General features: G+C 35.1%; 3 protein-coding genes across 9 annotated transcripts; all 3 read right to left on the bottom strand.

The window, feature by feature from the left end:
* Nucleotides 1-832: 832 nt before the first annotated feature.
* On the bottom strand, nt 833-4,918 carry LOC114187264 (protein SIEVE ELEMENT OCCLUSION B-like). 2 transcript variants are annotated; one of them, XM_028075465.1, is made up of 8 exons: nt 4,831-4,918; nt 4,461-4,709; nt 4,267-4,353; nt 3,392-3,828; nt 2,877-2,974; nt 2,624-2,766; nt 1,688-2,179; nt 833-1,541 (listed from the first exon to the last, which is right to left on the bottom strand). In XM_028075465.1, exons 2-8 carry the CDS (start codon nt 4,674-4,676, stop codon nt 948-950), a joined length of 2,067 nt encoding a protein of 688 aa, XP_027931266.1. In that variant the 5' UTR covers nt 4,677-4,709; nt 4,831-4,918; the 3' UTR covers nt 833-947. The 2 variants fall into 2 exon arrangements, with proteins under 2 accessions (XP_027931266.1, XP_027931265.1); XM_028075464.1 differs by lacking the exon at nt 4,831-4,918 and having other exon boundaries at nt 4,461-4,781.
* Nucleotides 4,919-8,923: 4,005 nt separating this feature from the next.
* On the bottom strand, nt 8,924-19,971 carry LOC114187735 (protein FAR1-RELATED SEQUENCE 3-like). 6 transcript variants are annotated; one of them, XM_028076079.1, is made up of 6 exons: nt 19,609-19,971; nt 16,997-19,385; nt 16,817-16,906; nt 16,466-16,615; nt 13,138-13,254; nt 9,078-9,234 (listed from the first exon to the last, which is right to left on the bottom strand). In XM_028076079.1, the coding sequence occupies exons 2-6, from the start codon at nt 19,235-19,237 to the stop codon at nt 9,190-9,192; spliced, it is 2,643 nt and encodes an 880-aa protein (XP_027931880.1). In that variant the 5' UTR covers nt 19,238-19,385; nt 19,609-19,971; the 3' UTR covers nt 9,078-9,189. The 6 variants fall into 6 exon arrangements, with proteins under 6 accessions (XP_027931876.1, XP_027931880.1, XP_027931878.1 ...); XM_028076077.1 differs by having other exon boundaries at nt 16,997-19,418; XM_028076078.1 differs by having other exon boundaries at nt 16,997-19,315; nt 19,413-19,971.
* Nucleotides 19,972-21,371: 1,400 nt separating this feature from the next.
* Nucleotides 21,372-21,942, bottom strand: LOC114188351 (opioid growth factor receptor-like). Its single transcript, XM_028076946.1, has 2 exons — nt 21,742-21,942; nt 21,372-21,584 (listed from the first exon to the last, which is right to left on the bottom strand). The coding sequence occupies exons 1-2, from the start codon at nt 21,940-21,942 to the stop codon at nt 21,372-21,374; spliced, it is 414 nt and encodes a 137-aa protein (XP_027932747.1).
* Nucleotides 21,943-22,836: the final 894 nt, after the last annotated feature.

Genomic DNA, 22,836 nt, shown 5'->3' on the forward strand with positions numbered 1-22,836 from the left:
AAGATGATACTCATAATGAAGGACAAGAAGAGCATTTAAGTTTACGGGGGATTTTGTTAGGTAAACTTAAATGTGGGTAGTTGGAAGTTGCTGTATTAATTGTCTAGAAGATTGCAAAAGGTTGAGAGTGGGTCTAGCTAGGATTAAGCATGCAATAGAGTTCATTAATTGTGAGTTAGGTAGTAGTTATATTTAATTAATGTAGTTGAAGGGTCATGTCTAAAGACCTTTAAAAAGACCATGTAGTGCTTCATTTCAAAATACAACAAATCTGAATACAAAGAGTGTTTATCCAGAAAGACTTGTTTATCAACACTTCCATCCTTTGGTCGCGTTCTCCCTCCGTAAATCTTCTATGTTCTGCATGACTTGTTGAATAGCCGTCCCATCCATACTCCCTCCCTGAGTAGCTCTTGTGGCCATAGGTTCTTTGTCAAAGAGGCGTCGAGATCAAGTTTCACCATATGCCCCATGGTGGACGTTATTTTGATTTGGAGATATGAGATCCCTTTTCAGAACAAATAATAATTGAGTTACTTCTTACAACCTCAGTAGAATTGAGCACTAAGGCCACAAGAAGAATCCTCCCCTTCTTGAGGGATGCCCCCTTTATTTATATTAAAACATACTTACGAGTATAGGTGTCCGAACTGAGTGGGATTGTTTCTCCCTACTTCGGAATCTTCGAAAATATCTCTTAACAGAAACTAAACTCCCAACTACACGCTAGCTTCCAGTCCATGGGAGAGAAGTCAAGGTCAATGATACAATACAATTTTTTTAATTACGTTTTGTATCCACAATATTTGAATTTAAAATTCTTTTTAACGAATAAGCCGGAAATCATTATTATCTACAATTACTTACGTAAACTGATTTACACAAAGATGAAGTCCACATGCAATGGAAGCTAGAATGGTTTTTGACGAAACATTCCGAAACATTGTCTATTGGCCCTGTTGATGACAACACTTGAAATTAACAGAAGTTACCTCCATTGGACGCCGACAATCCTTTTTGGGACACGTTATACGTTCCACTATATCCGTTGAGTGACCATAACAAATTACATTTTCTTCACATTTTTTGGAACCATCTTTATCCTTGATTCCCCTGTAGTGGTCTGTGAAAGCCACGTCAAAGCTCACTGAACTTAATTTCTCACGCCACGTGTCGAATTCTTTGACTGTGCGACACATGGCCTCACCGTGACCTAGAAGCCTCACATTTTTCCCTTTACTTAGAATGGCCCATCCCTTGGGATCTTGTTTGAGGAACAACAACCTCTTAATTTCATTTGTTGCAAACTCATTCTTCACTTCTACTTTCCTGCTTGTAAGCAAGCTATCAATGGCAATCCAAAAGCGTGGAACAGCTTTGGTGTCTTCCTTTCCTAGTTCAAATGATTCTATTGTGATGTTTGAGTCCAAGTTCGTTTTCTCAACCTCCTTCTTCACTGCTTCCATGCCTGTTGTCAATTCTTCAACCCACTTTTTGTCTGACCCTCCATATATTAACAGATAACAATCCTCTTCTTCGCTCTGATTTTGCATGTTACACATACTATCTAGGTCAATACAATTAGCTTCATAGATTTCCAAATATCAGATGTCATATAGATATATTTAAGGATATGGAATATGAAATAGTACTTGCAATAATTTAAGAACATATATATAGTACTTACCGAGTTCTCTATTGCTTTGTTGAATTTGGTGATTTCAGACCAAAACCACTTCCATTGTTGACTAAGTCTGATTTGATCAGAAGTTCTAAAGGGAAACCCATCGATGCCCCACTGAGATATAATTTGCTTTGCATCAAAATTTTCCACTTTACCTTGAGGATTCATCAATGTGATTACATGTTTTCCCTCGTATTTTAGCATCTCCTTAATTAACTTGAGGCTTGTTTCAAAATTCAAATATTTAACCACGTACCACCCAAACTTAGTATCACGTAAATTATTTTGTAGCTTTTTTATACGTTCGTCGTTCCACTTATCCACAATAGGGATCCACAAAATCTTGAAGTCTTCACTTCGATAATTTTCTACTTCTCTTGCTTTCTCCTTCAACTTCTCGTTTATTGAGTTTAAAAGTTGAATGTCCTCTTTAACATTTTCAAGACCCGAAATGAATAATAAAACATACTTCTTTTTAAATTCTTCCAGTTTAACCTGTCAAGACAAAATACATTAATCTCACTAAAAAACTTAATTAGAATGTATGTATACAATGTTTTTTGCGCTATTATGTAACGATAGATCCCAAAGTGATTAAATAATTATTTTTTATAGTTATTATTTTAAAAAAAAAATAATTTGAACATGCAATGAGGATAGGATTCTTTAAAGGCACAATGTCTTCTTGAAAATAAATACAGATTAAATATGTTCTTAATTACAAACTTATTGTCAAACGTATTTTATGTTAACAACATCAACAAAATTTAATATAATTGAATTAAAAAAATTATATTCATATATCACAGCTTCGTATAAACACAAATTTCAATTTCACCTCATATATAACAGGTTAATGTTAAACTAAATGATAACCGATTCAAAACATACGACACTAATGGATTGCAGGGAAGCAAATAGGATTGCAATAGTGAGTACCTGTTCTTCAGTGAGGCCAATATAATACACATTCTGCTTTAAATCCCTCTTATCTCCACAAATTAGGAGTGCTTTCAAAACCTTTACAATATCTCTACCACGAGTCACAATATTCTTACGGCTCGTGAAGTCCTCTATTCTTTCTGCAATAACCACACATAATATCTTATTACAAATGAGCTTCAATTCAGCATCTTCGTAGTTTTGAAATTCATTAGAAAAAGGGAATGAGTTACGAAATCACATGGTTAACCTATCTCGTTGATACACTTTCTCAGAAGTTCTTTAAATTCTCCTACAATGGGGTCAAGCTTCTTCTCTAATTCAGTCGATAATTCATGTCTTTGATACCTTGAAATCAATAAACAGGACAAGTAAAAGCATTTAAATCTGTTCGATCTATTGTTTGAAAGTTAAATAGAATACATTTGATAAAAAATAATGTGTAGCCATGGTTCGGTTTTTTAAACTTGGTACATTTTTAGAAAAAAATTAGGAGAATAAACAGGTTCTGAATTAATTACGAGTCATAGTATCAATCACACGACTTTACCTTAAAATCGTAGAAAAGCCACACGACTTTGGGTTAAAATTCTGAAAAATAAAAGTCGTGTTAAGGTGGAATGATTGTCTTGGGATTTCAACATAGTGAAGTCGTGTGGTTAACACAGGACTTAACCTATAACTAATTACTTCAGGAACCAGTCCATTCTCGTAATTTTTGTCTAGAACTATATCAATGATGATTAGATAGGTGAAATGCCTTACTTGTTATCAGTTAAGTCATTGATTTCACCGGTGCAAGAGACAAAGGTAAAGATGGCCCAGTACACAACAACAGGGATCTCTTGCAAAGTTTCTGCCAATGAAGGAACATCCCTTATGTCGTGTCCTGCACTAACAAGCTTCTTCCACTCAGTGATGCATTCAACCACCTGCATCACCTTCTTCACCACACTGTTGAAGTGAGTGAGCTGCTTTGTGTTTTGTGGAACCATTAGAAGTCCATGCAAATCTGCAAATGAACTTTCAAACTGCTGGCATGGGGCTATCAGAGGTAGAAGGTACAAGAATTTTCCATATTCAAGGGCAAAAGCTGCTTGAACTATGAGCACTTTTGCATCCCAAGAATAATGTTTGAGCTGCTCCAGAATCAACATCGTTGTGCAATGCACTGGATATTCACCACGAGGTGTGCATATCATCTACAACTCCAACGTGTTTATTTTGGATATATAACATATTGTTAGTATAAACGTTTTTCACTTACAAAACTTCATAACTTTGAATTACAAACAGATAATTCAAAGTTAATAAGGTTTAATTGCATGTTGTGCTTTTCCAAGTATCATAACTATATAATGTTATAAGAGTGTCAAAGTGATGATATCATTGATAAATTCTTTTTAGGAAGGATTCATTAAAAAGACATAACACTGTGAGTTTGTGTTTTTTTCCCATTTTGCTGAAATTTTTCATTTTTAATCCATGTGTGATTTTGACAATTATTATGTCAATAACATTAAAATGGTTGTCTCAAACTCAAATTTTAATAGAGACATAGAAGACTCTGTTACATGCATCGTTTTCATGAAAATTTGATTAAATTTGTAGTTGACACCAAAAAAAGAATTAGCAATCACCAGATACGCTATTCGTTTCAGTTTGACAGCAAGTTGTTGGGAAGTTATGGTGGTGTCTTCTCTGAACCGATCCATGGGTTGCTCACTCTGTTTTACATAAGAAGGTTTCTTTACAAAAGTTTGTTGTATGTTATTCAAAAATAGCTATAGGAAAAATGCTAATATTTTTTCCAAAGGGTATATAACAAAATTACCTTAGCAATCACCTTCTCTGTGATATCCATGGACTGGTTGAGAACATTTGAGGCAACGGTGTGAAGAGATTCTGCATCACACTTTTCAAGACAATGGAAATGTGTTCTGTAAACATCCTCCAGGATCTTGTCGTGATTGAATTCAAATGGATTTTGCTTCTTCTGTTTCTGCATCCCTTGCTGCACATTACTACTATTTGAACCTGACTCAGACATGTTCTTATTCACCGTAGCTTACACTATAATATCCTGCAAACAAGTCAATATCAAAGTAAATGTAACCCCTTTTGTTTGTAATGGCTTATTTATAGTTTTCAAAATACATAGAGCATGGTTTATAATGCTTAGCATAGTGAATGATTCGTTTCACCATAGAAGGGACTTGAGGCATGGATATGATCATTCACACAAGAAAGCATCTAAGCAAATGATTAATAATGTCAGTTTTTTCATCTGTGATCCCTATGTTAGGATAGTTGAAAATGAATTTGTATGAATTTCTAGTATTGTACCCTACACTTTTCCTTTTCAAGAAAAGAATAGGATCTGAAAACACGTTGCACTTTTTAGTGTTGATTTTCAAGAAAAGAATGAGGATAATAAAAAGTAATAGGGTCTATCAGACCTACAAGAAAAGAACCGTGGTGTAACTACTATTGATACTTGTATTGTATTCATAAGAGATGCATATGCTCTAGGAAAATGATATGATCCTAAACGTCCCATAAATTATGGGGAACCTCATATTTTCTAAAGTTTGTGAATTTTACTGCGCCCTTCTTTATATTATTTGGTTATTTTTTATTAATATTTGCAAATTAAAACAATTAAGAAAAGTTGCTGATTTTAAGTTTTTTTTTGTTCCTGAGATCGTTTCTACAAATCAGCAGGTAAAGTTAATATTTCTTTTTTCTTGAAAGAGTTGTGGATTAAAGAAAATAAAAGTTGAAATTTTATAATTTTTTTTTCTATTCCTATCTTCTTCTCTTACTCAATTTTATTAAAACTGATATTCTTTGGTTCATTTCTTTTTTTCCTTTCATGTTCAAGAGTTTCATTTTTCTTTTAAGTGTTCCAGGATACATTATTTTTTCGCTTCCTAATTTCTTACCGCAAATATTCTCTCTTCTTTATTCTTTTTTCCACTTTTCATTTCCTTCATGATTCACTATTTGATTTATAGGGTTCTGTTCTTCCTCTCTTTATTTTGGATTTAATTGAGGCATTTTAATCGATTAATAAATAAAAAAAGGTAAACCACTTATTCAATTTATACTATACTGATGCATTATGGTATGTAGTAGATCCATTCATATTTCGACGTGTTTATGGTTTTGATGTGAGTTCACACTTTTTGTGAACAAGAAGGAATGAAATAAGATTTTACATTGTTTTTAATTAAATTTACTAGATATCTTAGGTGACATTTTAGAATGGTAAATGGTGTTGATGGGTAAGGTTTTTTTTCTTTACTGGTTTGTAGAAATTGATCCTCTTCTTGACCAAAATGTGGCAGAATAATGAGGTTTGAGATATGTGTTGTTTTAAGCTTGAAGTTTGTAGTACAATCTTGGCCTCAATAATCATCTTATGAATAAAAATATTATTAAGAACACGAATATAATCAAATTTAAACTTAAGATCATTTAGAATATGACACGATTACTGGACCAATTATCTTTTCTTGGAATGTAAGGATTGTAATTTTTTTTTATTTACTTACAAGGTAAAACCTATGACTTAATTTATATTTATAAATCTTTTGAAATTCATAAAGAATCATAATTCTTTTTCCAAAATAACTATGAGGTTATGTTTGGTAGGATTGTTCCCGTATTTTATTATCTTATCAAGAATTTTATGATTCTTGTGACGCATCTTTAGGCTTATCAGGCCATAGTTTGTGGCACCTTCCCTTTGTCTAGGTTATCTTTATTTTATTTTGAATTTCCAATTCTATGTTTTTAATTGATTCAAATTTCTAAATATTTGCATCTATTCTATTTGGACTCTTATCATCTTGATTCCTAAGTAATATGAAACTATTAAATGTATCAAAAAAAGCTTCCAGCTAAGGTCTAAACGAGCGGTTTATAATCGTGACCTAGAGAATTTTATACTCATGTTCCTAGAGGGAATAAACTCGTAAAATTTGAGAGGAGTAACACATGAACCTAGAGTTCTCAAATGCAATTGAAAGTCGTTACGACTCTTAGTACTGCAGTTCAAATTTTTTTTTACAAAAAAAATTGTCATATTCTTGATGACTTTACCTTTTTTTTCGTTTACAAAGAAGTCCACATGACTTTGTTCTTAAAATCATTAGGACTTATGATGATTTATCTCATGTCTCCTAATTTTTTTTTTACTTGCCCATTTAGGTAATTACCAAGCAAAGTTGTCTCATATACATAAAAAATCCTTTCTTGCACGATGAATAACGAAAGGGGGATCTTATGTTTGGAAAAGCATATTCTCACCAAATCATATGATGCTTTAAAGTAGGTTTTGTAGTCGAACAAGGGTTTCCAAGGTCTTCTCTCTTGTTAAGCAACAAGGATTGTCTATGGCCTGCACTCCACGGTTCAACCAATTCCACTTTGAATTCCATGAGATCTTCAACCTCAATCTGAGCCATTGTGATCTCAAGGAGGAATGAGAGTCATATTTTGCCAAAAATCGATCGATTATGTATAAATCATACATAATCTCCCATATAACCTCCTCCTCAACATATGGAAAGGGAACGATGTGAGACGAACAAGTTACGACCTCCTTGAGCATTAATGGGACCCAAAGTTTGTTCACCTCAAAGTGATTGATCGACCAATGAGGTACTTATAATATGTCCGGAATTGGCCGAATCTTCCACCGTATTAAAGTATAAGCAAACAAATCTTCCAATTAGGATTAAACAGCTCCATGAGACATTATGGCAACATCGATAGCCCTGCTTCGGTATGAGAGTAAGGGTCACTCTAAAATAAGAGTCTCCATAAGGCTTCCTTGCTCAATGAACAAGCAAGTTTCAAGACCAGAGTATGGAAAAAATCCCTCATATATATTACTCCCTACTGAATTCTAGCTCCCTCTTTATTGTTGAATTTATGATTCCTTCTTTCCATTCAACTTAGGTGGAGCAATACAAACTCTGGACAGAATATAAAAAAACATCTTTAAACTTGTGCAGACACCTCAACGAACACATGTGGACACTCCTCAATGTGAGTCGAAGATAATCTCTCTAAAGTAGACAATAAGATGTTGACTCGTTTTTCTTTTCTTTGTTAAATGCTCTTAATTAAATTTCCCATGTTGCACTAAGTTATATGCATGCAGTCCAGGAACACTTTCGAGTGAACACCCATCTGATCAAGTAGGGACAATAGTTTAACATTTAGGCCATAACATTTAACAACAACAAAAAAAAAAAAAAACAGGACGTCCTCTTCGAACTAAGTTTTATATAATTAGGCTCACCAACCAACCTAGATTGTGATTCTCATTATTCGTGCTAAATATCAAAACAATGTTTCCAGCCATGAGCTCCCATATTACATAAGCCCTCTTGGACAGGTCATTCCATGAAATCTTTGAGAAAGGACACAATTAAATGTTTGATGGTCGTGGCGATAAACTCAACTTCTATGACTGTCTCCCTAACTGTTGCCAAGACTGAACAAGAACGATAAAGGACGTATAAAGAATGTCATTGCAAAGGGATGCAATTAACCAAGATAGGGCAAACAAAGTCACCTTACCCTCTACCAGATTGGGAATGCAAAGGCCTTTCTTTCAAAGAGACTAGGGTAATAAAAGAACTATGCTATTTACTGACCCTCCGTAGTGACTTTCAATCAAGAGTTTTTTCTCATTTTGTCTAATCAACTTAAAAATCTAACTATTTAAACACTATAATTTGATTGTAACTTCGATTATAACTGAACTGATCTTATCTCCACTACAAGACAATTAATAACACAATTATGCTTATCGTTTTCTTTTTTTATAAAATATTGCATACTAAACATTACTATGAACTCTAACTCTAGACACTTCAAAGTTTAATAATAATAATATATAATTACATACAAAATCGTATTATTAAAAAAAATAACAAAAAGGAAGCAGCAAATCAAAAAACCCATGCAAACTAAATACAACAAAACTCCAATAAATAAACTAAAAAAATCCAAAACTCAAGGAATTTATACCTAATAAAAGAAAATGTCTAGAATAATACTTAAAGGACGACCATTAAACCAAATAAACTTTTAGTCCAATCAGACCTTAATCTTTTTCTACATTTTTTTAGTAAATGTAGATACCAGTATTGGTTAAATTTGTAAAAGTTCTTGATCAGATGCGAAACAGATATTTGATTTGGCATGGAACAAAATCAAGTTAATTCCAATAGAATTCTTCCAAAAAACGTTCTCATTTTTACCTTATATAGGGCACTATTTTACTTTGATAAACCCATTTTCATTCGTTATCAGTGGGTTACTTAACGAAGAGTATTTATTTAACTACTTTGCATAAAACTAAGCTGCTACTTACGATATGATACATGTACAACAATAAGTTACAACAGACTTGTAAAAAACTATAAGTTAGCAAACTTGAAATACAACAGTTACACTGCATTTTCTAAGCCTTTTTGCGTTGAGTGGTCATCACGCTTTCATCAAGATATGTCCCCACATCCATGAAAAGAAAATTTGATGCTTTACTTCTTATGCTTCTTGGATACAGGTTCTAAATGTGCATCGTCCTGTCAAAATGTTGCATCGAAACGAATATTAATATTTTAAAAAGAAGGACTATCCAGTAATGAAACATATTTTTTGATAAACCGAAGAAAATTGTGCCCCAAAACAATATATTTTTACCAATACTTTCGATAATAAATTACAAGGCATATTCGAAACATACTGAACGCTTATAACAACTCGAATCAGCATACTGACTGAACTGCTTTATTTCGAAATAGGAATGCTAGCTCCACCCAACTAGCTTTTCTACAGTCCTATTTGGTGGGTGTCATGATCTATCAATTTGTGCATAGGCCTACGAAAAGTTCACTTAAGATTAATAACAAAAAATATATATTTTAGAGAGCTTAAAACACCTCTCTTATGATCTCATTTATAATGATAGAAATCTAATAGAATGAGAAGATGAATGATCAAAGGTTGTACTAGAACCTGGGTACAAATCAGGTACAATACGTAGTAGTTCCCAACACAACTAATTTCTACCTAGATTTAATACTTATTCTAACACCCCTCTCAAGATGGAGCATACAAATTGTATGTACCAAGTTTAAGAACATATAAACTCAATGCAAGGTCTCTTTAAGGACTCGGTTAATACATCTACAAGTTGATCATTTGATTAGACAAGTTCAGTAAAAATTTCTTTAGACAACAATTTTTTCCCAAATAAGACAATCCATTTCTATGTGTTTCTCTCATGGAATACTTGATTGAAACCAATATGGAGTGCAGCTTGGTTATCACAATACATCTTCATGGTCTAGATCTCATAGAAGTTAAGCTCTTGAAGGAGTTGTTTCACCCATACAAGTTTACAAGTAAGAGACGTCATTGTCCTATATTCAGTTTCAAAAATTGATCGAGCCACTACATAAGTTCATTACTTTTACAGCAAATAATATTTCCTTCAAGAAAAACACAACATCTTGTAATAGAATGTTTGTCAATGAGGGAACCTACTTAATTAGCATCACAATACCCTAAGATTTGGATGTTTCCTCTATCTTCATATAGCATACCATACCTAGAAGCTTTTTGGAGGTACCTAAGAATATGAATGATAGCAATCCAGTGGCCAACACACACAGCCTGCATGAACTAACTAACAACAACTGCAAAAGACAAATTAGGTCTAGTAATAGTAAGATAAATTAGTTTTCCAACTAGTCTCCTATATCTTTCTAGGTCAAAGAACGATTCACCTTCTATCATTGGGTCCATGGGACTATCTACTAACCTATAGTCAATCATACATATCTCTTTTAGTATGTCTAGAGCATACTTCCATTGAAATATTACAACACCTTTTGATTGAGCTACTTCAATCCCAAGAAGTATTTGAGGCTCCTAAGATCTTGGTTTGAAAATGTTTACACAAGTATTCCTTCAGTTGAGATATTCTAGCAACACCAGGGACTACTAAGCTCAGGGGTCATTTTTTAATTTTGACAATTGGGGATGTCCCAAACAATCATATAAAAGTTTAGGATTTGGAGATGCAAAACAAGACACATGCGGACTAGATCCAAAATAGTATAAACCTTTAGATTTATGTCCTTCTCCAATCAATCACCTCGTACCACACTCCGTATAACAAAGGAATTGACATCAAAAAAGCTATTGAACAATTTAAAGACTTGGTTAATTAACTTAATGAAATTAGATTGAAATGTCAAGTAGGAACAAAAAGAACAATTTAGATTTAAGGAAGGAGAAAGGGAGACTTGAGCAACTCCTTTTGAGGAAACTTTAGAACCATTGGCTAAGGTTATGAAATGAGGATTTTTTGGAGAAGGGATAGAACAAAGAGGTATTAGTAGAATGTGATATGAAACACCTGAATCAATTATCATGGACATTGATTCTCCACGGATTGTGAGATGCAAGTTGTTCATGAGCTACAGTTCACATATGATTGTGCCGAGCTATTAGAGTTCAACCTCAGCTTTAGGGACATTGACTGTCTTGTTAGAAAAGTCATGCAAAGAGAAACTATTCCCCAACCACCACGTCTTCCTCTAGCATTTTCTTCTCTCTTCCACGTGTGGAAACCACCACAAAAAATTTCACATGTTCTTAAACATTCTTGCTTTGAAGTGTTGAAACCCGAAGGAGTCATGTAGTCAAGCTTTCCATGGAAGGGACTTCATGACCGATTGAAAGTTGATCTCTGACATGCTCAAAGTTTGGATGTAGGGCACCGACTCATCTCCATGTAGAATTTGTCTAGTTTCTTTTTGTTTTCGTCCAATGACTAAACTTCCAAGAACATTTTTAATTCTTCAACCACAAATTGAGCTTTGCTCATGAAAGACACCGTGTCATGATCTCTTTGTTTCAAAGGCAAGCCTCGTAAGGGTGCTGAATATCGCTTGCAAAAAATATTTTGACCCTTTTTCCAGAGAGAGTTGCAAGTCTTAAAAGATCTAAATGTACCCAATAATTTAGGTTCCACGGACTACCACAGTAAGGAAAAAAGTTGATAATCAATTTGCTTCCATTGTTCAGCTTGGTCAAAAGGCACATTACTTCCATCTTGTTCAAGGTGATCATGGTTAGCGTGCCAAGGAACCACATTTCAACCGAGGTAGACCACAACAGATAATTTTTCCCAATTAGTTTCAGAGAGGTAATGGTAGGTGTTCTAGAGAAGGAGACAATAGGTCTAGAAGACATTTTAGTTGGAGTCTGAAGAAAACCCTAGGTTTAACCAGAATACCCTAAAAAACCCTTTAACCACACTGAAAAAGGACAACCAGGGACCAGGACGGTAAAGAGGAGCTCATGTGAGCCCTGAGCAGGTGGCGCATGGACTTCAAGCACTGGGCAACAACAAGGAGAAATGGTGTGTGTGGAGAAGAATATGGGGACCAACAGTTTTGGACATTACTTGAGCAGACTATATCCAGATTTGGTGGTCACTAGAGAAAACTTGGACAGTGGTTAGCAGGAGCAGATGCAACAAAAAGCTACACAGGAGAAAACTGAGACCAATAGATCACGATCGACTCACTTTGATACTAACTTAAAAACTAGGTACAACAGGTAATAATTCCGAACACAACTACTTTCTACACAGTTCTAATACTTATTCTAACAAGTACAAACCAATTTGAATATTAAGTAATAACTTCAAGATTGCCTAGATAATGCTACAAATACTAGCTTCAATAGCATGCTTTATTTTGAAAATAAATAAATATCATACAAAATACTAATGACTAGCTCAAATTATTGTACTCGTTTTCATGTTCTACTTTTACAGAAATTTCATGTGTTGCTTTCGTGTGATCAATTAAACTCGTTATGCATTCTCCGGAAATTTTTACTGCTATATACCTAGTTAAATTTGAAGGGAGACAACCAGAAGACAACCCTTTTAACTTAATCATGAAATAGTTTATCTTCAAGCTTTAGGAACTACTTAACTTCAGAAGCAGTGACAATTTAAGGAGGATAAAAGTGTAACAGTCAGGGCGTTTATTTGGAACAAAAAACATATCACGGCCTCTTTTCTTTGTGCTCTTCAAAGTTTCCCAATCAGATATGCACAGGGATTACACAGCTTTACATAGATGGTTGATGTACTGGGTTTCATTGCTCTAAAACACTAAATAAATGCTTAAATTAAAAATAGCATACCCGGATGAACCATTTCTATACTCTTTTTAACAAATTATAAATATTCTTCTTCTTCTGTCTTATAAAAGGATTTCACATTATGAAGTTTCTCAATTACTATGGATATGTGCAAATTTTACATTGGACGGGATGCTTGACAGACAACTAATTATTATGCATGGCAGAACACAGAAGTAAAGAAAAAAAACCTCAGATAAATTATAAAAGTTTTACATCATACGCATCTTATATACAGATAACAGGAATAGAATACTTACAGCATGAGAAAGCTGCTCACGGATATAGGCCATTGATCGTAGCATAGCACCCAATGTATCCCGGGACACCTGAAACTTCACTTCTGACTCACCAGAGGTTGTCTCAGTATCTTGAAGCTGAAACATTTCAAGAATTTCATTAAACAATGGAAAAGCTGGTCAAAGTAAAGAGACAAAGAATCAAAGGAAACCTTTTCAATAAGTGGGATTTGACATAGAGAACATCACACTAAAGAGACACGGTATATAATTAATGAGATAGAGAAATGTTCCAGAATTCAAGAGACCTTTTTCCAAACAAGGAATCATAAACAGTCCAGTCCAGTCCGTTCAATTTTGTAAGATAGAATACCAACAACCAATAGATAAAAAATAACTTGTAGTGTTTTTTGAGACTGTACTTGAAATAGCAGTTCTTAAATCGCTATTCTTTAGTTTCTAGCTTTTACATTTATTTCCATTTTAACCTTAAACTATTTATTAAATTTCCCTTCAAATATTTTTCTATACAAGGTATGCTTTTATTATCCACATTTTTTTTTGTTCTCTTCTTTCAATTATAAGATAACTTTTTATTATATAACATATTCACAATGATGGATAATACAATACTTATTTTAACTATAATACTATTTAAACCATTTATTTTATTATTTTGACACTAAAAATAAAAATATTGATTATTATATCAATAAGATGATAGTATTTTATGTTACATTTTCTAGCTTAATCAATATGACGAAAGTATGATGATGTTTACCTTAAAGTATGATATATTAGATGAAAAATTTATTTTACAATATACCCCGAGATGAATAAACAGTAGAATTTCTATAACAGTTCAAAATAGAAATTGGTTTTGATAAGATAACTGCTTTTTCATATATAGTTCAAGGTAAGGTTGACAAGTGCTACAATTCTTTTAATCCCTTACACAGGTAAATCCTTTGAGGTTTATGTCATGTTTTTCATTAGGAGTTAGGCTCTGTGCTCATGCAAGAGAAGGTGGTAGTGTTTGTCTTGAAGATATGGAGACACTATCTCTATATTATCTCTATGGTGCATAGTTTCAAGTATTCAGCGACTAGAGGGGTCACCCCGCGACTCTAGCCATCTGTACTATTAGCATAACTTTACCATGTCACTCTTATCTTTATTAAACAATATTTTCGTTTTTGTATTCTGCAAGAAACTTTCTACAATGATTGCTTTAGTTTATTTTTTATTTATAATTATATGTTTTAATCTTTTTTTTTATAGAAGGATGTGGATACATAGACGGCAAAGTGCATTAGTGTGATATAAAAATTAAAAAAAAAATTATATATAACAATAAAACATACACTCAAAACATATGCTTTGCATATAAAAAATTATAAAAGCTTAAATTTTCCTATTATTTTATATTTATCGTCTTCATTACCAAACAGTCAAAATACAATAATCGAGTTTACGAACTTTCAACTATTAGCTAATATTGTCAATCATCACCAAAATTAATGAAAAGGGCTCATTCTTTAGTACAAATGATAGAGCAAAACAAACAAACATTTTAAGCCATAAACATTGTCAATATTCCTAATGGATCATTCTTCCAAATCATTCCGACAGCAGAAGAATGATAATTGTATCATGTTATATGAATGAAGAGATGAGTGCGTTGAAAAGGAATGAGACTTGGGAAATTGCAGATAGACTGAAAAACAAGAAGGCAGTTAGTTGCAAGCGATGATGAGCTCGAAAAACAAATTTTAAGTAGAAGTTCACTCCTCATAGATGACGAATCTCAAGAAGTAGAAGTACATCCTTAAAATATAAGTTTTCTACTTTAATTAAAGCATCTTTATTTCAAAGAAACTATATGTTGGATCTCCTTAAAGAAATTGTAAAGTGCCGCAAGAATTATGGAATACCCATGCTAGTAAGGGCTGCAAAACTTATGCAGTACCCATACTACATAGAAAATCACTGGAGTGGGATTGATTGAAAAGTCTAAGGGTTGAAAAGATCCAATATCAAAAACTTGAGATAAAGTTTATGTATCTACCCACACCAAGCATGAGATGATCCTTCAATCACTTTCAGAAGAGGTTCTTTATGGAGTTGCAGAGAAAAAGACCCCCACAGTGACGTGACTCAAATTGGAGAAGTTTTTTATGAAAAAGTCTATTTACAACAAACTACAGTTGAATAGGAGCCAGTGACGTGACTCAAATATGGAGTTGCAGAGAAAAAGACCCCCACAGTGACGTGACTCAATATATTACAGTCTATTTACTACATCTATCCAAATTTCTAAGAACCCCAAAAATCAACTCAATATATTTACTACTTGGTGTGGATACGATGACTCCTATTCAGCTGTACTACAACTTACTTGGTAAACTTGTCACTAGATCACACACCTCAGTGTTGATGATGCACACACACTAATCATCTAAGAAAGAGCTTGATGGTGATGAAGATGGTGATGATGATGATGATGTTCGAGATGATGTCACTATAGGATTGGAGCCAGAAACTTGAAGATATTTTTTCACTTTTAGTTATTTAATTTTTATAGCCTTAAGAATTTATGTTTTGTACTTGTATGAACTTATCTTTTTGGTGTAGTTTGAAATTATTTTATAAATTATGGTGTTGAATTTACTTTTTCATATGACATAGAATCTTCCGAGTCTCTAAGTGAATCCTGTGGAGGTCCCATGAGTCCAGGCAGACTCTCAAGTTTGATAATCATGATTACTCCACTTAATTGCCAATTTCACAAAATATGGTCCTGAAGTCAGTATGTCATTTCCCGCTTGACCATGAAATCCTGGGGAATGGAACTCATTTTTTTTCTAATTGTATGTTCTTTACAATTTATGAAAATTATTTACTGGATATTAGTGTTAAAACAAAAAGACAGTTATGCCTTATCAATGACCTTTCTATAAACACCTATAAAGTGAAAGAAAGTGAGAAAATTATAAAAGTCATAAGCACTTATAAGATAAGAAATTGAGAAAATTATATTAGTCACCTCTCTAACTAGGCAATAAAAACACTCATAACAATCCTTTTAATAATCTAGACAATTTCTCTATACCACCAAAGCTTCCTTAAATACAGTTAAGAAGCTTTGTTCAGTTGCCAAATATTGAAATTTAAAGCATTAAATTATCTTCTACAATAACAAAATCAATAGAGCAATTATCAGTAACTAATCAAATTCTAACCTTATAAATTATAAATCAATAGGTGTACATCTTTCTTTATACTAAATTGTCATGAAGAATATTGTTGAGAAAATTTATCATAAGCTAAGAAAATAAAGTGAAAATACCTTGAGATTTATTACTGCAACCTTATTAGCTGGTGTTGAGAGCTGTTCACTGATGTAAGCCATAGACTTCAACATTGGTTCCAAAGTAACTCTAGAAAGATGAAACTTAACCTCAGATTCTGTGGATGGAACCCTGCTATAATCTTGCAACTGCAATATGATGCGTGAAATATCAATATACTAACACTAATTACCAAAAAAGTTGAGAAAAGTAAAGTACTTCACAAAATGAACACTATATAAGATATTTATACCGATGCTAATCAAGGATTGACAGCCAAACTAAATTTAGGCATAAACTAAACAAAGTACAATACAATGTCTTTTCCTGTTTGCGGTTAATGAGAATACCTTAAGATTGATAACAGCTACTTTATTCCCTGGAGTTGAGTTCTTGTTCTCCATTACCCATGTCATTGATTTTAGGCATGGAAGAACTACCTACATGAAAGAATCCAAGGACCACAACAATGTAATGGATTTCTATTCTGTTAACCAGAGAAATAAATACAGAGTTATACTTTCAGTTACCATGTTTTCAGATGGACCATCATCACGATGAAGAGAGACTGGGGCCATCCGTGGCAAGTTTAGATCAGCAACTGATTGAACAGGACCACCAGCATCATTAAGATTAAACCTCCTCGTTATCTCATCTTGCCGTGGCCATAAAAGAGGAGTTGTATCTGAAGTTGGAGTGGTAGTTTTCCTGTCATCATATGCAGTCCCACTGGCCACATTGTTAGGAGGAGAGACTTTGGCAACACTTCTTTTCACATTAGCAACCTTCTTTCCACCTTCTCTAATACCACTTATTGCAGCATTATATGTTTCCACAGTTACTGCCCCTTCCTCAGCGTATCTGATGGCTTCCTTACATAGATTGCTATATCTTGCTGTCAAAGACTCCTGCGCATGTGATTCACCGGTATGTTCATCCAATCCGGCACTGCTTTTTGCATTTCTTGTCCAACGTTTCAAGATGTAATGGGGTGGTAATGTAAGTACATTTGTCACAGTGAAAACTGTTAAAATATGTCTGCAAAGGATGCCTGAATATTCAAACATTTGGCAACTACAATTAGCTTTCAACTCAGAATGGTTTAATGAGACCGTGTATGCCTTCTGATCATCCTCAAATTTTGCAACTCTAAATATGCTATTTGGTCCATCTCCTTCAATTCTATTTGCAGTATAAACAAAAGTTTCAACAAGCTCATCTTGAAACTTGGAAAATATTTTTCTCGTATAAAGATTAGCAACCTGTTTCTCCATTGGTGAAGGTGTCTTCAAAACTGGGGTAGTGCAAACTGTCTCAAAATCTGCTTCTATTTCCTTTTCAATCCAGCTCTCTAAAGCTCTTTCGTACTGCCTGAAGAACAATGGCAATGTCGTCTGTTGGTTGACATAACCATCAAAAAAAGAACCATCAAAACCTTGAGTAGGAGAGAGTGCTGCAAAAAACGAACTGCGGAAGAATGCTGGAACCCAATGAGCACGAGCATTATATAATGACTGAAGCCAATCATTTCTTCTGAGTTCATATTTATCAATGATGCAATTCCAAAATGACTCAAACTCATCAATGGTTTCTGTCAAGTTAATACAATTATAAAGTTCAACCTGAAAATTTGGATGTGCAAGACATACATGGGCCAACTTTTCTTGACCTTCTCTCAAGATATGCCACTTGCTAATACAGTGGCGGGTTTGTGGGAGAACTTGAGAAACTGCTGTCTGCAAGGCTCTATCTTGATCAGTAGTTATAGAGACAGGCTGACAATCATTCATTGCCGTCAGAAATGTCTTCAACAGCCATAAATAAGATGCCTCAGAATCATCCAAAAGCAGTGCACAACCAAACAAAACCATTTGACCATGATGATTTACCCCAGTAAAAGGAGCAAATGGCACTCTATATTGATTTACTTTGTAAGTTGTGTCAAGATGAACTGTGTCACCGTAATAACTGTATGCTGTCCTTGATCTTGCATCTGCCCAGAAGACATTAGACATTCGATTGTCTTCATCAAGTTGTATAGCATAGAAGAAACCAGGATTCTCAGCCTGCATCTTTTTAAAGTACTCCAGCAGATTATGAGCATCCCTCCCCAATGTCCGGTTTGGCAAAGAAGGCCTAACAGTATAATTCACCAATGAGGAATTTTTAACCGGGTGACTTCGTTCAGCAGGAGTGGTATGAATATTCTTCATCCCACGAGTATTCTGATTCGAAACACGATTCCCATCCATAGATACATACATAACACCACTAGGAACAAGACCCACTCCTTGATAAGTTTCAGGCATTGTCCTTCCAACACTAGAAAAATGCTTACTTGGATGATTATTGTATGCCTTACTGGAACTGAACAGGGAATGAGTATGCTCCTTCACTAATTTTGTTACCACCCATTTATTTTGACCCTTTAGCTCGATCCTAATCATTGCATTGCAACTTTCATTTAGTCCTTTTCTTAAACCTTCCCTACCACATACAAACTCCCTATAATTTTCCCCATCAATTTTAGAGTGACCATATGGGCCAACTTTAGAGCTAAAGCCCATGTGTCTAGCATACTCAATATAAAATGCCTTAGCAACATCTACAGTGTCAAATTCCATACCCACATATGGCTCAGAAATCCCATCCTCCGCATGAGTTCCATACTTTTCAGTATTATTAACTTCACTGTCACTTGGTTCTGCATCCCCATTATCTGCCTTTGTCTGATGACCACTTCCTTCCGCATTTATCACTTGAACATCCATTTCAAACAATTAGTACCACTATCTTACTGTGCCTATTTCATGGGTAAATATCCTGAACATGGACTGGATGCTTTAATCCTATCAAATAGAAAGTAGGTGCCATCTAAGTTGCATGTGTCCAAGGAAATAACTTTTTTTTAAGAGAACACTGTTTCAAGAATTAAAAAGTGATCACCTAAGACTGCACAAAAGTTCAGCATGTAAACATCATAACGATTTTCTGTGCACATATGTTAAAAGCATTGTATATTCTCAATAACAAAATGGAGCTAAGCAAAGAGAATGAATTACTCAGGTACCACAAAGGTAAGTTTGTACAAACCAAACAACTTTGCGCAAATTGATATGGAAATTGGGAAACCCAAACTTACAGCAAAGACTGTAAATTATTACGAGCTAACGACAAATTGATCGTCAAATCTCCCAATTTCTGGATTGAAGAAGAATCACAGAAACGCTGATTGGTGGAAACCGTTTTCCCTTCCCAGCGGTGGCGGAAACGCACGTGAATAGTGAGGTTCGAAGCGAAATGACGGCGTTTGGACGGTGGGTAGGGTTTCTCCGTCGCCGGGAATTGCAGAGGACGAGAGGGGCGAAAGAGAGAGGAAGGAGAGAGAGAGAGTGAGTGCGTGTCACACGAATTCGATGAGACATAAGTACACACGCGTGATATGAGCCGTTGGATTTTAATCGTACGGTCATGTTTGAGTCAGACCGAACTGCTTTCACTTTTATCAAAGTGGGATCTGAGCTCAACTTGTGCTGTATGCGGTTGGATTTGCCAAGTGCATTATCTATGTCAGTGGGCTACTTACGCTTTGCATCATCACGCTTCTTCTATCTTTCTTTAAAATATATATATATATATATATATATATATATATATTTATTTATTTATTTATTTTCTTTTTTCCAAAAAGACCTAACTATTAGCTAGAAATTAAAAAGTGAATAATTAATTTGTAATAATCCGAAAATTAATCGAATAAAAAGTGAGTTATTTGGTTTAATGGAAAGATAGTAAATTTAAGTAGGAAATTTATCGAGATATAGGATTGATTTGATTGAATTAATGAATGTTAGATAATTGTATTTAGTATAATGTCAAAATTAATCTTTTAAAAAATAAATATCTTTTGATTAAAAAATTAATTGAAAAAATGAATGTGACAACTTAATTAAAAGAAGAAAATACTATTAAATAAATATAGCATAAAACAATATAAACGAGAGAAAAAGTGAGTATAGTAAAATAATATTATAATCATCCAAAATATACATAAGAGTTTTTAAAAAGAATGCTCATATAAAGAGCATTATACAAGACATAAAAGAAGTCTTCCAAAATGTGCTTAAAGAATGGGAGAGATCAAACACCTAACTACCCAATAGCATCACCTCCCACTAGGAGTGGGCATGGATTGGATTTTTAATGATCCAATCCACATCCATTTTAGATCTAAATAATTGGATTAAATTTTTGACCAAAATCCATTTTTTTAGTAAAAGTAGTTTGGATTTTTTAAAAATCCATATCCAAATATTTGGATCAAGATTTAAATCCAATCCAAATATTTGGATAGAGTTCAAAATCCATAATCCACTTTTTTATAAAAGAAATTTAAATTGAATTTTTTAAAACTTGTATCATTAAGGCCTGGATGCCCCGGATGGGCCTGACGACCTGGACGGGCCCAATGACCAGGACGACCCAAACGGGCCGGACAACCCAAACGAGCTCGATGACCTGGACGGGCCAGACAACCCGAACGGGCCCGACAACACGAACAGGCTCGACAACGCGAACAGGTTGGATGACCCGGACGGACCAGACGACCCGGACGAACCCGTCCAAACAGTCGGGCCCAATCAGGTAGTCGTGCACGTTTGAGTCGTCAAGGTCGTCGAGCCCATCCAGGTCGTCGGGCATGTCCGGGTCGTCAGGCCAGTTCAGGTCGTCGGGCCCGTCCGGGTCGTAGGGCTTGTCTAGGACGTCGAGCCCGTATGGGTCGTAGAGCACGTCCGGGTCGACACGCTCGTTCGTATAATCGTGCCATCTAGGTTGTAAGGCCTGTGTAGGTCATTAGGCTCGTCTGGGTCATTGGGCTCGTCCGAGTCGTCAGGTCTGCCTGGATCATCGGGCCCATCCGGGTCGTCCGACTCGTTCGTCGTTGTGCCCATCCGGGTCGTAAGGCCCATGTAGGTCGTCAGACCTGTCCGGGTCGTTTGGCCCGTCTGGGTCGCCGGACCCGTCCAGGTCATCTGCCCCATCTGGGTCTTCGAGCCCGTTGGGTTCGTCTAGGTCTTTGGGCTTGCCTGACTCGTTCGGGTCTTTGGGCTGCCTGACCTGTTTTCGTCATTGGTCCTGCCTGGTCCTTTCGGGTCTTCGGGTCCGCCTGACTCGTTCAGGTCTTCGGGTCCGCCTGACCCGTTCAGGTCTTCGGGCCCGCCTTACCCGTTCGATTCTTCGAGTCCGCCTGACTCGTTCGGGTAATCGAGCCCGCCTGACCTGTTCGGGTCTTTGGGCCTGCCTGATCCGTTCGGTTCTTCGAGCCCGCTTGACCCATTCGGGTCTTCGGGCCCACCTGGCTCATCTGGTCATTGGGCCCGCCTGCCCCGTTCGGATCATCGGGCTCACTTGAATTTTTTGAATCATTGGGCTCAATTGACTCGTTCGATTTGTCGGGCCCGCCTAACCGGTTCATATCTTTAGGCCTATCCAACCTCTTATGGTCGTCGGGCTTGCCCGATCCGTATAGGTCGTCGAGTAAGGCCTGTCCATGTCTGAATTTAGCATACTCCATCTCAACCTTTAGTCTAACCCAACTAAAAATTTAAATTGAAAATTTGGATTGGATTTTTTAGATTATCCATATTTAAAAATCTTGATTTATAAAATGGATATTCAATCCATAAAATATATAAAATGTAGGTTAGATTGAAATCCAGATCCATTAAATGGATTTTAAATGGATTGGATTTTTAATAAAATGGATTATAAATGGATTGGATTGGAGCAAAAGTGGATTGGATCAATAGAATTAGATTTTTTGCCCACCCCTACCTCCCACCTAATCATGATCAACTAGTATTTCCTTATCTGTTCACACCAATAATAGTGATCATTGCAAAGAAAAAAGTCAAACAATCACAAAACACAAATAGAACGGTAAGCTAGTGCATTTAAACATTCATACATAAATATAAATACATAGGTACATTACCTTATAAGTACACACATGGATAAAAGAACATTAACACAAAATCATATTCAATTTAAACACATAACTAACTCTTGACTCAATTATCCGGATTATGCACTTGATATAGAATTCTAAGGAAGTCTGCACCTGTGTTGAATTCTAAACTCTGCAGAGTCTAGCCACAAGGGGTTATCACACGATTAATTACAAGGTTAGTCCCAATGTGTCTCAGACTCAAACACCTCCCGAGACTAGGACCTCCTGTCACTCTCACCACATAATCACTCTACTCTACGTGAGTGTGAGTGATTATTAGAGTTTAAAATATTTTCCTTATCTAGACATCTCCTATATCATGGCATACACTAATCACACCATTAACAAGAATTTTCCTTG

The sequence above is a fragment of the Vigna unguiculata genome, chromosome 6 (genome assembly GCF_004118075.2).
Source record: "Vigna unguiculata cultivar IT97K-499-35 chromosome 6, ASM411807v1, whole genome shotgun sequence".
Taxonomy (NCBI): domain Eukaryota; kingdom Viridiplantae; phylum Streptophyta; class Magnoliopsida; order Fabales; family Fabaceae; genus Vigna; species Vigna unguiculata.